At 44.0% G+C, this 15,041-nt stretch overlaps 1 protein-coding gene across 4 annotated transcripts in view; it reads right to left on the bottom strand.

Annotated features, from left to right (window-relative positions):
- AKAP13 (A-kinase anchoring protein 13) overlaps positions 1–15,041 on the bottom strand; it is a 322,447-nt gene that overhangs the window by 231,818 nt on the left and 75,588 nt on the right. For 3 of the 4 annotated variants that reach the window (XM_055556686.1, XM_055556687.1, XM_055556685.1), the window contains one exon: positions 770–813. In XM_055556686.1, the coding sequence (XP_055412661.1) occupies positions 770–802 (33 nt within the window). In that variant the 5' untranslated portion in view covers positions 803–813. Of the gene's footprint in view, positions 1–769; positions 814–14,280; positions 14,572–15,041 lie in introns of those variants that run through there. The other variant, XM_055556684.1, reaches the window with a different exon arrangement.

The following is a 15,041-nucleotide window of genomic DNA, read 5'->3' as shown; positions in this document are numbered from 1 at the left end:
GTCCTCAACAAACTCTGAGCATTTTTCAGCCAATGAAACGATCCTTAACCTTCATGATTAAGGATCTGCCTGAAGTCCTGTGCCATCAAAAAAACTTTTATCACCTCTCCAGACCACGGGAACAGCAAACCCCCCGGCCCCTCACAAGCCGAGCTACACCTCTAGGACAGCTGCTCACCAACCAGGCACTTTTCATCACCTCGATTCGGCTAACTCACTCTTACAACAGTTTTTTTTTTTTAAACAAACAAAAACACCTAGAATTTACTTTTTTCAGCCTCAATTCATTCATTTCTCCATTTCATCTTATAATCTCCTCACTTTCTAAGGAGATGATGGCTTTCACCCAGGTTCTTAAAAGAAAATAGCCCTTTTGCCAGTGACAGAGCGCCCCCTAGTCGTGGCACAGAGTAACGGCAACGGCAGGAGGAAGCTGGACACACTGCTTCTACAGAAATGAACTGTGGGTTAAAAGAAGTTGTAGAGTCATTTTGCAGGGCAATGCAACTGCTTTATACATGCATCTTATCTACCCGACCAGTCTACCACACAAGGCTTACAGGTGTGACTTGTTCTCTGCTCAGTTTCATGTATATTCATCATTTAATATTCACTAAATCAAATTCAATTTCTGATGTGCATTATGTCAATATATTCATATGTAGATGGTTCAACATTCCTTTGATAATCACAGGAGAACATTTTTGAGTTTATTATAAAAATTAAACAGCAGAAGTAAGGATAAAATGAAATCTGGTGATTTACTCACATATAATGGAGCTTGCTGTGGATTAAGTTTCATGACCCAGGACACTGGAACAGAAAAGAGAGAAATAAATGAGAATAAAATTAAAAGTTATCATCAAAAATTTAAAACCCACTGGAAAAGTCCTAGATGTCAAGCAAGGTCACATGAGCAAAATCAGGAGTCTGGGGTTACAGATACCCAGCTTTCCTCAGAGGTTTGTTAACAGAAGTTCAAGGACTGCAGCATGCCTTGTGGCCCAGATTCCATCTTTACAAGTGCGGAGAAAGAAGTTCTGATTGAAAAACAAAGACAAAAGTCTCTGCAGTCATAGGAGATGTTTCAACAACCAACCAACAGGATATTAAAAGCAGTTACCAAAAAAAGAACAGTGCGTGCGCAAGTTACACTTTTATATAATCCCCCAAACTCATAAGATGCTTCCCCCAGTTACCACTAGGGCACTCAGGGCGGAGGGGAGACCACGAGACAGCCCTCTTCCTCTCAGAGGAGGGCCTACAGGTGGCCTCCGTCCACTAGAAGCTGTTGGTCTCCTGAAAATCAGCAGCTGGATTCCCTGTCAGTACCCCTCTAAATGAATTCTCACAAAAATCTTAGGAAGAACTTTAGAGAAGACTTACAGCATTATATAATACATTTGTGAATACTGAGAAGCTCACCTTGGTGATTTGACCAGGATTTCATCTAAGCTAAAATCATCATAGTCCAGAATTACTTCAGACAGACAAATCTTTTGTTAAATAAACCAATCTCAGAATAAGCTAATCCCATCTTCATAAGAATCAGAGAAGAAGACCCAAGTAATTTCATTCTAATAGATTTTGAGTGTCTTGTTCATAATAGGGGACCTGATCAATTACGATCTAGCAGTATTTAAAAAAAAAAAAAAAAAGTACAGGAACAGCATTCAAGGTGCAAAAAGAAAAAGATAAAATCCCATACTTGGCAAGATGCCAGACCAGATCACAAAAACATAATAATCAAAATGCCAACAGCATAATTAGAAATCAAAGACCAAATTTTAGAATAAAAAGCAACGCCTGAGCAACCACACATAGCTCAAATAACAGAATCCTCTCAGTATTAAAACTTTTTTACAAATCGGCCAATTTAGTCAGGTTGTGAGTCTGAGGATCAAAGGCTCACCCCAAAAACAGTTAACACACACCTCTAGGGAAAAAGATAAATCTATAACCAGACTCCCACGCACAATCATCTCCAACCAGTAGCAGGCCATGGGTTTCATTAACTCTGCTGCAAGACGTGCCCACAGCCAGGTGGCCCCACAGGGACTGACCACCTCCCCTGCCTGCCCTGTTCGCCCTCTAGTCCACACCCCCACCCCACCAACACACACACAATAACAGACCCGCCAAACATACACACACACACACAATAACACACCTGCCAAACACACACACACGCACGAACATACACACAATAAGAGACTCGCCAAACACACACACGCACGAACACACGAGAGACCTGCCCAACACACACACACACACACTAACAGACCCGCCAAACACACACACGCATGAACATACACACAATAAGAGACCCACCAAACACACACACGCACGAACACACACGAGAGACCCGCCCAACACACACACACACACTAACAGACCCGCCAAACACACACACGCACGAACATACACACAATAAGAGACCCGCCAAACACACACATGCACGAACACACACACAATAAGAGACCCACCAAACACACACACGCACGAACACACACACAATGAGAGACCCTCCCAACACACACACACACACACACAAACAGACCCGCCAAACACACACACAAGGCTTGTTTGTCCTCTAGTCTAATCTCCACCTGCCCAACACACACACAATAACAAACACACACACACACACACACACACGGTTTAGGGCACTCTTTCCTTCCTGTCAGGCTTCATTTAATGATTCTGTACCCTTAGGTGCTAAAATCACCTACAAAAATCCACACTGAAAACCAAACTTGAGAAATGGAGCAATAGTCAACTCTTTTAGAAAACCTTTGTTTTTCTAACCAACAGATTCAAAAAGCAAGCATGGATGATTTAAAAAAAAAAAAAAACAAAAAACAGGAAAAAAGGAAGATTGAGGATGGAGTACTTTCTCAACACGTTAAATATCCATTTAACTTAAAATTAAGCACCATGCTCACTAGTCTTTTAATCAGCTTTCTAGGTCCTGTTCAGACTTGCCTGGGACAAAAGACTGAAAGAATCTATAAATGCACGAACCAAATCCATTTGCTTTAACTGACTTATGAAGTATTGCTGACCATCCAACAGAAGAAACATCAGTGGAAACCAAAACAAGAAGTAACACCTTGTAACCAGACCTGTAAGGTTTGGAGAAATCTATGGAGACAGACTGGTGACCTACCACCCTTCCGATGTTTCCTGATTTGCCAGAAGACCCAGAATGACTGTTGTGTACCAGGAACACAAACAAACTTCTCTGACGCGCCCACTGCATCTGGGTGAAGGGTCTCACGATGCCCTCTCAACTATCTGCAATCGTGGACTCGCCTCAACTTATTTCAAAGCCAGAACCCATACAAGTTATTCTGATATGAGGATTAAAGAGGGCTGACAAACTGTCTGTCCACCCACACTGGTCAAAGGGACAGTTCATTGTTATGCTGGCAACACAGGCTGCTGAAAGAATAAATCTGTCAGAAGTCATCAAGATAATGACCCTAGAAGCATCCGATTGCTAAATTCAGACTGCCTTTACGCTTCTTCAATGCTGACAAACCAGGGGAAAGCAAGGACTAACATTTATAGAGCTTTATAGCCAATATCAATAACGTCAGATATGCAGATGACACCACCCTTCTGGCAGAAAGTGAAGAGGAACTAAAAAGCCTCTTGATGAAAGTGAAAGAGGAGAGTGAAAATGTTGGCTTAAAGCTCAACATTCAGAAAACGAAAATCATGGCATCTGGTCCCATCACTTTATAGGAAACAGATGGGGAAACAGTGTCAGACTATTTTGGGGGGCTCCAAAGTCACTGCAGATGATGACTACAGCCATGAAATTAAAAGACGCTTACTTCTTGGAAGGAAAGTTATGACCAACCTAGACAGCATATTCAAAAGCAGAGACATTACTTTACCAACAAGGTCCGTCTAGTCAAGGCTATGGTTTTTCCAGTGGTCATGTATGGATGTGAGAGTTGGGTTGTGAAGAGAGCTGAGCGCCGAAGAATTGATGCTTTTGAACTGTGGTGCTGGAGAAGACTCTTGAGAGTCCCTTGGACTGCAAGGAGATCCAACCAGTCCATCCTAAAGGAGACCAGTCCTGGGTGTTCATTGGAAGGACTGATGCTGAGGCTGAAACTCCAATACTTTGGCCACCTCATGCGAAGAGTGGACTCATTGGAAAAGACCCTGATGCTGGGAGGGATTGGGGGCAGGAGGAGAAGGGGACGACAGAGGATGAGATGGCTGGATGGCATCACCGACTCAATGCACATGAGTTTGGGTGAACTCTGAGAGTTGGTGATGGACAGGGAGGCCTGGCGTGCTGTGATTCACGGGGTCGCAAAGAGTTGGACACTACTGAGCGACTGAACTGAACTGAAAACCAATATCATTTTTTTTTTAATGCGGACCACTTTTAAAGTTTTTATTGAAATTGTTACCATTTTTCTTTTGTTTCATGTTTTGGTTTTTTGGCCACAAAGCATGTGGGATTTAAGCTCCCTGACCAAAAATCGAACCCACAACACCCCTGCAATGGAAGGCGAAGTCTTAACCTCTGGACAGCCAGGGAAGTCCCTCCAACACCATTTTTAATCCCCTAAAATACTACTATTTTCCCCATTTTTTTCCCATCTCACTGGTTGGGGAGGGGGGTGTTTCCTTTCAATGACTGAATTACTTAATATCACCATAAGAGGTGGATGAACCTAGAATTCAAGCCCAGTCTGATGTCACCAACTGACCTGCCCTGCCTGCCTCTAGCCCTCATTCTACAGACAGCACAGACTCTCCTCAACTTCGTTAATTCAAGCATCACTGGGCATCTACAGTGTGCTGGGCACCCTGCTCAAGGCATTGAGAGTACAAACAGAGCTTATCTGAGGACCAACAGAGAAAAAGCACTAGTGAGAGCTACGGGAAAGCATCAGTGAAAAGGGGACAGGCAATGAGTAGGATACAGTTTTAAATACGAGGCTGAGGGAAGGCCTCCTGGGGTGAGTTTTACCCCCACAGCGAAAGAGATTAAGAAAGCAAGTTAATACAAATTAATAGATGAAAGACCCTCAAACTGGTCCTAAAACCGAGAACTCAAGAGTTCTGATGCTAAACCATCAAACACTTGCTATATACAGTGCATCAACTTATTTCACACATTTAAACAGACTTAATTTACTTGAGAACTGTGTTCTAAAAAAGGAGACTACGTATTACAGGAAGGCAATCTTCTCAGTCAGAGCAAACGCACTTGAAAACCAACCTATACCCCAAGCCCAGTTTGGAGACCACTGGAGTCTTTGCTTTGTCAACAGACTTTTTCTCAAGAGGAAAATTAAGAGCACCATGTCTATCCAATCATTTGAGCAAGGAATTTTAAGAGAAAATCTTAAAATGTTTTCTGTCTCTGATATCAAACTAGTGAATGACTTCACAAGCACAACATGTGACTGACGCTGTGCGGCCAGTCAAGGCTGCACGCCATTTGAAAGAGACCATGAAGAAAATGAACTATCAAAATGCAAAGATTTAAATGGTATAATATTAGGTATGTCTACCAACTCTGCCACTCCACAGTAACCTGTTACAGTTTTGGGGAAGTCATAAACTCGGGTGTGTGTGAAATAATAGTAATAACAAGCACAGTAAGTGTATTTATTCATCCCACATTTTGAGTTTTATTTCAAAATGCTCCAAGAAAAACCAAACACTTTGCTGCTGTATAAATGGAACATGTTCACTTTATGTCAAAACAGGCTCCCCCAGTTTTAATGCAGCTGTGTCAATCCTGTATGTCTACACGCCCTGCCACAACGCCCACACGCAAGAAGTCTCAGGGTGGACACCGAGGCTGCGTCCATGCCCCCTCACTGTGCGCTCTGTCGTGCCCAACTCTGCGACCCTATGGGCTGCAGCCTCCCAGGCTCCTCTGTCCATGGGATTCTCCAGCCAAGAGTACAGGAGTGGGGTTGCTGTGCCCTCCTCCAGGGGATCTTCCCAACCCAGGGATCGAACCCAGGTCTCCCGCACTGCCCACACTGCTGGCAGGTAGTTTTATTCCTAGTTTCTTACAGAATCTCCACCCTGTTCTCTATAATGGCTGTAATCAATTGACATTCCCACCAACAACGCAAAAGGCTTCCCTTTTCTCCAAACCCTCTCCAACATTTACTATTTGTAGATTTTTTGGTGAGGGGCTTTCTGACTGGTGTGAGGTGATACCTCATTGTATTTTCGATTTGCATTTCTCTAATAATGAGTAGCCTTGAACTGCAAGGAGATCCAACCAGTCAATCTTAAAGGAAATCAGTCCTGAATATTCATTGGAAGGGCAGATGCTGAAGCTGAAACTCCAATACTTTGACCACCTGATGCGAAGAACTGATACACTGGAAAAGACCCCAATGCTGGGAAAGATTGAAGTTGGGAGGAGAATGGGAAAACAGAGGTTGAGATGGTTGGATGGCATCACTGACATGATGGACATGAGTTTGCATAGGCTCCAGAAGTTAGAGATGGACAGGGAGGCCTGGCGTGCTGCAGTCCATGGGGTAGCAAAGAGTCGGACACGACTGAGTGACTGAACTGAATAATAAGCAACCTTGAGCATCTTTTCATGTATTATTGGCCATCTATTTGGAGAAATATCTGTTTAGGTCTTCTGCCCATTTTTTGACTGGGCTATTAGTTTTTCTGCTGTTGATCTGCATAAGCTGCTTATATATTCCGGAGATTAACCCTTTGTCAATTGTTTCATTTGCAATTGTTTTCTCCCATTTTGACAGTGGAGCTCAAATCAGGTGCTCTGTGACTATCCAGAGCGGTGAGAGGGAGGTTCAAGAGGGCGGGGACATATGTCTACCTATGGCTGATTCATGCAGCAGAAATCAACACAATAAAAAGCAATTATCCTCCTATTAAAAATATAAAAGAGAGAAAGAGGGAAAAAAAAAGTCTCAGGGTGCTGCTGATTAGAGAAGCAAAGACTTGCAATGATCCCTTCCTGTACTTTAACATAAACTAGCATCAGCCTTTTCCTCACAGGGTGCAAAGCACAGCCCATCATCAGAATATACTAGCGCTGGGCGTGCAGTGCTGACCAAGTTTACAGTAGCAAAAGTTCTGGAATGTTTTGCACCTCGCTCTACCTGAAAAATGACGGGGCAGAAACTCAGTCACTACACAGGATCACAATAAGCCTGTGTGACTAGTTTGCGGGACAGACAGGACAGAAAGCACTTCCAACAACCAATGTGCCTGAGCAAACAAATGCAAAATCTTACCAGGTAAACCCCCCCCCCCGCCCCGCCCTGAAGAAAAAATACACACCTAAATAAAAATTGGAATCCTTAATAAGTGTCAGCAAACATTTCTGTAAAAAGTCAAACAGTAAATATTTTAAGCTCTGCAGGCATAGGGTTTCTGCTGCCATATGTATGACTGGGTGTGGCCGTGTTCCAATAAAACTTTATTTACTAAAAGAGGCAGAAGTCTAGGTTCAGCCAGTGGATCACAGAATGCCAACTCCTGGTCAAAAGCTAAAAAAAAAACCAACTCAATAATCCAAAGAAACATTATGTCCTCATTCAACAGTTTTATATGTCTCAAAGATATTTTCCATCTTAAAAAAAAAAGAAAAAGAAAAAAAAAAGCAAGCATGTCTCAATACAGGAAAGGCATAAGTCCCCTGTTACAACAGACCTAGAAAGGAGTAAAAAGACCTGTTTTTTCCCCTCAATGTCAAACTGAATAAATCTGCCAGCTTTACTAGAGGTCCCTAGAGCAAAGCAAAGCAATTAAAACAAGAATGTCTGCACCCATACATCTGTAAACATAAACCAAACTCACTATTCTTCGGTCACAGTCACACTTTACACTAAAGAAGCCTTTAACAGGTGCTCCTGTTAAAGCCAAATGTTCAAGGAGGGGCAGCGGGCAAGTCACAGGTGCCCCCAACACCACAGCAGGTAATTATACTGAAAACTCTCTTTTCCTAAGGACTAGCTGTCCACGCCTGACAAACTCAGCCTGGTTTTTGCCATTCACAACAGGGAAGCATCTAAATCCACAAAAAAGATGTGCAAACTGCCCCGGAAACACAACCACCCCAGTCTCATTAAGGCAAGGACAGCTGTTTGGGATGCAGCCAGGCATAGATAGAGTATTTCTACCTGCAGGGTATTTCCATGGAAAAGTGTGCTTCAGATGAATTTCCATGGCCAGGGACCTGGCTACGACTGGGCTAGAATAAATCCTTCAAAACCCACAAACATCTGGGTGGGGGTTAACATGGAAATGACAACGCATACTCTGGATTCTTGCAGAACATTCAGGTCTTCCTCAAGGAAAACAACAAGATTCAAAAGACTCTCTCCTTCATTCCTAAGGAGTCTGGGCTGCTGGCTATAAACATGTCATGCACTGGCTGAGGGCAGGAGCCAGGAATTCTGAACAACAGAAAAGGAAGCACAGCAAAGGGGTAGACAGGCTTTTCCTGGTGAGGATGTCAAGTTCTACAAAAAAAAAAAAAAAAAAAAAATACTACACATACCAAGTATATTTTCTGAATAAGGAACTGAGGAAATCTTATGGAAGCTCGTATATGTCCAAGCTCTTCTGTTTAAAGATGCACTCACTGATTAACTGAGCCGTGAGCTTTAAGCAGTGATGCTCAAACCTCAGGGCACATGATCATCTGTTGGCACGTTCTCAGATAATGCCAATTCTTGCCCAGTCCCTCTCTGCCTACTTCCACCATCAGAGTCCAAATCAAAAAACCTAACCTTGTGATGTTTTCCTTTGAAATCACAGCCCACACTTTTGGAAACAGTGTTGAGACTCAGATCAGGTGTCTGGTTCTCACGGCACAGTGAGCCTTGCTCTATCCCACCCTCTCATGACACAGTGCTTACTACACACCAAGAAAAAAGCAAAGCACTAGTCAGAAGAGGGGTGGGAGGGGAAGGGGGTGCCTCGGAGAGGCTGTCAGGACACAGAGTCTAACAGACGGCAATACTCACAGGAAAACAAAAGGATACAGCAAACTGAGACAAAAACCCAACAGCCGCACTCATTTGATTTATTCTTTATCAGTGCTGCATTACCCAGTAGGCAGAATGACCCAGAATTTATGGCAAACACACATACACAATTAGAGTAATTATCGTGGAATAAAACAAATCAGAACTTTGTCACAAGTTTATCAATTAATTAAAATAAAGAAATTAAATTTAATTTTAAAACTCTGATTTTCTCACATTCATCTTAGAACTTGCTCTAAAATTCATATGGGTAAGCACACCATAGTCTTTAGTGACTTGGGCCTCATTTTCTATATATATGTTTATAACATCTGCCTGGCAGGTAAAGACTTAATAATGGTAGATAATCTCATATTACTGAGCCCTTAAAATAGTCCACGGACAGCTAGATGCTGAGCTTTAGGGACAAATATAACTTTGTTACCACTCACTTGCTAAGTCATGTCCAACTCTTTCTGACTCCATGGACTGCAGCAGGTCAGGCTCCTCTGTCCTCCACTATCTCCCAAGTTTAGCTCAAATTCATGTCCACTGAGTTAGTGATGCTATCTAACCATCTCATCCTCTGCCACCCTCTTCTCCTTTTGCTTTCAATCTTTCCCAGGATCAGGGTCTTTTCCAATGAGTTGGCTCTTCGTATCAGGTGGCCAAAGTATTCGAGCTTCAGCATCAGTCCTTTCAATGAATAAAGTGAAAGTGAAAGTGAAAGTTGCTCAGTCGTGTCCGACCCTTTGCAACCCCTATGGGCTATACAGTCCATGGAATTCTCCAGGTCAGAATACTGGAATAGGCCGCCTTTCCTTTCTCCAGGAGATCTTCCCAACCCCGGGATCTAACCCAGGTCTCCCGCAATGCAGGTGGATTCTTTACCAACTGAGTCACAAGGGAAGCCCAAGAATACTGGAGTGGGTAGCCTATCCCTTCTGCAGCGATCTTTCTGATCCAGAAATCGAACCGGGGTCTCCTGCATTGCAGGCAAATTCTTTACCAACTGAGCTATCAGGCAGGGCTAATTTCTTTTAGGATTGACTGGTTTGATCTCTTTGCTGTCCAAGGGAGTCTCAAGAGTCTTCTCCAGCACAATTCAAAAGCATCAATTCTTCAGTACTCAGCCTTCTTTATGGTCCAACTGTCATATCCATGTATGGCTACTGGAAAAACCATAGCTTTGACTATATGGAATTTGGTCAGCAAAGCAATGTCTCTACTTTTTAATACACTGTCTAGGTTTGTCATAGCTTTCCTTCCAAGGAGCAAGTATCATTTAATTTCATGGCCGCAGTCACTGTCTACAGTGATTTTGGAGCCCAAGAAAATAAAGTCTGTCACTGTTTCCATTGTTTCCCCATCTATTTGCCATGAAGTGATGGGACCAGATGCCATGATCTTCGTTTTCTGAATGCTGAGTTTTAAGCCAGCTTTTTCACTATCCTCTTTCACCTTCATCAAGAGGCTCTTTAGTTCCTTTTCACTTTCTGCCACTAGATTGATATCATCTGTATATCTGAGGTTGTTAATATCTCTCCCAGCAATCTTGATTCCAGTTTGTGATTCACCTAGCTAGGCATTTCACATGATGTACTCTGCATAGAAGTTAAATAAGCAGGGTGACAATATACAGCCTTATTGTACTCTTTCCTAATTGTGAGCCAGTCCATTGTAGCTTCTTGTTCTGCATACAGGATGTTCAGGTAGACAGGTAAGGTGGTCTGGTACTCTCATCTCTTTAAGAATTTTCCACAGTTTGTTGTGATCCACACAGTCAAAGACTTTAACCTAATCAATGAAGCAGATGTTTTTCTGGAACTCCCTTGCTTTCTCCATGAACTAACAATGTTGGCAATTTCATCTCTGGTTCCTCTGCCTCTTCAAAACCGAGCTTGTGTATCTGGAAGTTCTCAGTTCACATACTTCTGAAATCTAGCTTGAAGGATTCTGAACATAACCTTGCTAGCATGTGAAATGAGCACAACGGTATGGTACCTTGAACATTCTTTGGTATTGCCCTTCTTTAAAATTGGAATGAAAAGTGACCTTTTCTAGTACTGTGGCCACTGCTGAGTTTTCCAAATTTGTTGGCATACTGCATGCAGCACTTTAACAGCATCATCTTTTAGGGTTTTAAATAACTCAGCTGGAATTTCTGAGTAGCCTACTAGACACCTTCCAACCTGGGCTAACCTTCCAGTATCATATTTTTTTGCCTTTTCATATAGTCCATGGGGCAAGAATACTGGGGTGACTGGCCAATAATACCTCCTCCAGTGGACCGTGTTTTGTCAGAACCCTTCACTAGGAGCCGTCTGTCTTGGGTGGCCCTGCACAGCATGACTCAAAGCTTCACTGAGTTACACAAGCTCCTTCGCCATGACAAGGCTGCGATCCATGATAGGGAAATAACACATGGCCCCTACCAGTATCACAAGTGACACACACACTTAAATACTTAATTTACAGTACATTATGATTAGTGCAATAAAAATTTTACAAGGATCAGGAAGGAGCTATAAACCCTCTAGAAGGTGGAGCCCAGACATAGCTTATTGTAGAAGGCCAATGCTGCTGCTGCTGCTGCTAAGTCGCTTCAGTCAATGCTAGGGAAGGTTTAAATATGTAGACACAGCAGGAGATGTGTAATACAGAAAGGAAAGAAAACAAGAACAGAATAGCCAAAGACAAGACAGCGCAGTTAGTTCTTTACAACTATGCAGAAGAATGAGAAAAGCAAGCAGGAGGTGAGGGAAGAAGTCAGGAGAGACACTTGTGTAAATTCACATGCCTCCAAGTTGCCGAGGAAGGAAAGCAGAAGAAAATACACAAAACCACTGTGACACAGTGCTAGCCCAAAGAAATGACAGCCGTACGATGACACGGCATCAACAAATCTCTGCTTTTTTATTACCATCATTTTCTTGGTTTTGCTTTGTCTTCTGTTTTTTTTTAAGCTCAGCTCAAATGTCTAATCATTCACAACTCATAAAAAGTGCCACTGGAAGGTAATCTCCTGTAGCCTAAATTCAAACCCTGAGAGTGCAAGTATCTGCTGTGGGTTACAACCAGGAAGGCCAGGCTAGAACCCCACAGTGGCTTCCCCAAGGTGCAGCAGGCAAAGACTGGCTTTCCAATCAATATCCAGGGGCCCTGGGATCCTCACCCCAAAACCGAGCCAAACCCTGTGAGCCATGAACTCTATAATTAGAAGGGGTCCCAGAGCAGCCCTCATCACCTCCTTCCCCAGGCAGGAATCACCGCCAGTCTGCCTGTCTCTGCTTGTAGACCTGAGCGCCCGGCCTTATCACCTTGAGAAAATCTCTCCATGCTCCATGTGCGGCTCTGACTCAACCTTCCTAAAATGCTGCTTTCACTCTGCAGCTTCCTCTCTGCCTACAAAGTGGTAAGCCACCTCTTACCTCTTAGAAGGTTCTCTGGGGGCACCAGCCTCTTCTCTTTAGGAAGTTCCAGGCAACGGTGCTAAGATCTGCAGGCCTCATAAAAAGGAGCACTGCGTGGATACTCAGTTGTGTCTGACTCTGTGACCTCATGGGCTGTAGCCCCTCAGGCTCCTCTATCCACGGGATTTTCCAGGCAAGAACACTGGAGTGGGCTGCCATTCCCTTCTCCAGGGGATCTTCCCGATCCAGGGATCTCCCGAGTCTCCTGCATTGGCAGGCAGATTCTTTATCACTGAGCTACCAAGAAAGGGAGAGAAAAGCCTAAAAACAGGAAGTGATCACAGTTTGGGGAGTACATTTAACCCGTTAGTTCTTCTAAAGGGGGAGCCCTGAACCCGAAGGATCAGGCCCAGATGCCGCATCTGCACATACACATGGGCTGCTTGGGACGGGCAGCTGCCAAATGGGAGGTTAATAAGCTCAGCACATTTCCTGTGCAAAAAATTCGGCATCATATTTATTTTCCCCCGTGTTTCTATAAGCCACTTGGATGAATAATAAAGATATTAAAGGAACAGATGGCTGAAAAGTGCCCATCTAGATTGGGAAGACAACCTTCTAGCATTTAAGGATTCTTTAGCAGCCCCTACTAGAATACTGTATACTTTTGTCCACCTGATGCGAACAGGTAACTCAATGGAAAAGACCCTGATGCTGGGAAAGAGTGAAGGCAGGAGAAGGGGACGACAGAGGATGTGATGGTTGGATGGCATCACCGATTTAATGGACATGAACTTGGGCAAACTTCACGAGATGGTGAGGGACAGGGGAGCCTGGCATGCTGCAGTCCATGGAGTCAGGAAGAGTTGGACCTGACGTGGCGACTGAACAACAAAAACAACTAAAATACTGCAGGAATAAAAATGAGAAAGGCAATACAATTCAGAGAAGGACACGGAGTTGGATTTGAGCTGTACAGCTCTTACACTTCTGGCTGCAGTGCCTCCAACAAGCTGTTTAACTGCCAAGCTTCAGTCTCATGTGTAAAATGGGGAGACCTAAGAATAAAAGACGTATATGAAATGTTTATACGATACTAAGCAATGAGAAAATACTCAATAAATTCCGTTCCTATCGTTACTGCCTGGCACGAGTTATGTCTTTAGTCTTCTCAGCATTAATCTCACATCATGTTCAAGGAGCATTTCTCTTGGACCATCCTAATGGCCGTGCTGACCCTGAATTCTAAATGAAGGGTACTGATGAGAGAAATGGGAACCCCACCAGACACCGCACTCTATTAAATATGCCCTTCATCCCCGGTGACCTCGAGAGGTCATCCAGGCTCCCCCAGAGACCCACCCTGACTTCTCCAAATACTGTTCGGTGCACTATCTGTACCGCCTTATTGAGCGCTCCTCTCCCCCCACAGCAGCCCTGCAGCTCCTACACACCCTCTGCATGCTCCACCCTCGGCCCAGTGCTCACTCCTCTGGCTCAAGATAATACCCTCCGCCCTGCTGATTACTGCTGATAGGCTAATCCACACAGTCAGCAGTAAGTCACACACTGGTATTCTCCCCCTTTATCCCGTGCCTGCCTTTTCCCCTCGGCTTGTTTATGCTGGCCTGCCACACAGCAGAGTCCTCTGGAGCACTCCTCCTCCATACCACCACGGCTCCTGACAGCATCTGGCACGGTACTGAGCACCCAGTAAATACTAAAGAGACTCCTGACTGACATGACCATCACAGACAAATGAATGAGCTTCCCCATACCATTTGATGGCCAAGGGTCCACAGCATGTAAGAACAAAAATCAATCTTCCCCAAAATATCTGAAAGTCCCAGAAGGCTTACCTAGTAGCTCATTATGAAATCCAGCCTGGTTCAACTTGCTCAGTTGGCCGGAGAGGTAACAGAGACGAGAGAAAGGGGGAGTGAGCATCAGCTAACTAAACAAGAACCTCAAAGCCAAGGGGAGGGCAGAAGGCAGCGCTCCACGGTGATTGGTACCTTCGGGAAGAGGAACACTCACACATGTTATTTCAATGCTCCCTTGGTGTTTAACACAGGCCTGTGGTTTCCTGCAAAAATGGTTTCTGCTGCTTTGCAGAGACCTACACGGAGGAGAGAGCTCCAAAGGGCTATTCCACAGGTGAGAATCCAGCCGCCAGCTGCATCCTGTTACCCAAAGGAAACGGAACTGTGAGCTGCCAGGACGCCCAGATAGAGGAGAGCAAGACCGTAAATTCAGGAGTGCTGACAATCTTATCACTATGGTAATAAGAATAAACTTTAAATTTAGAAAACTTCGCACACACACACAGCTGGGTTTTATGTAAATTAACCTCAGCAGGGGTTAAAAGAGACATCCTGTAAAGAGACTGCCAAGTTGAGGCCTTTCTACTTCCTTCATCCTCCCCAACCTGTATCATCCAAAAAGCAAGCAATAAAATGGGCCGAACCAGTTATAAACTACTTGGAAAGACTAAATCTAGGCCAGTGGGCGCGCACACAAATGCAGACATTACTAAGCTGGAGGACCTCACCTGGACAAATCCCAAGGCCTGGAGTGGCTATTTGGTTAGAAATCATTTCACAGTGACCCGCAGACCGCC

The sequence above is a fragment of the Bubalus kerabau genome, chromosome 19, assembly GCF_029407905.1.
Source record: "Bubalus kerabau isolate K-KA32 ecotype Philippines breed swamp buffalo chromosome 19, PCC_UOA_SB_1v2, whole genome shotgun sequence".
NCBI lineage: Eukaryota > Metazoa > Chordata > Mammalia > Artiodactyla > Bovidae > Bubalus > Bubalus kerabau.
Note: the sequence above shows the minus strand (reverse complement) of the source record. Positions and strands in the feature narration are given on the sequence as shown.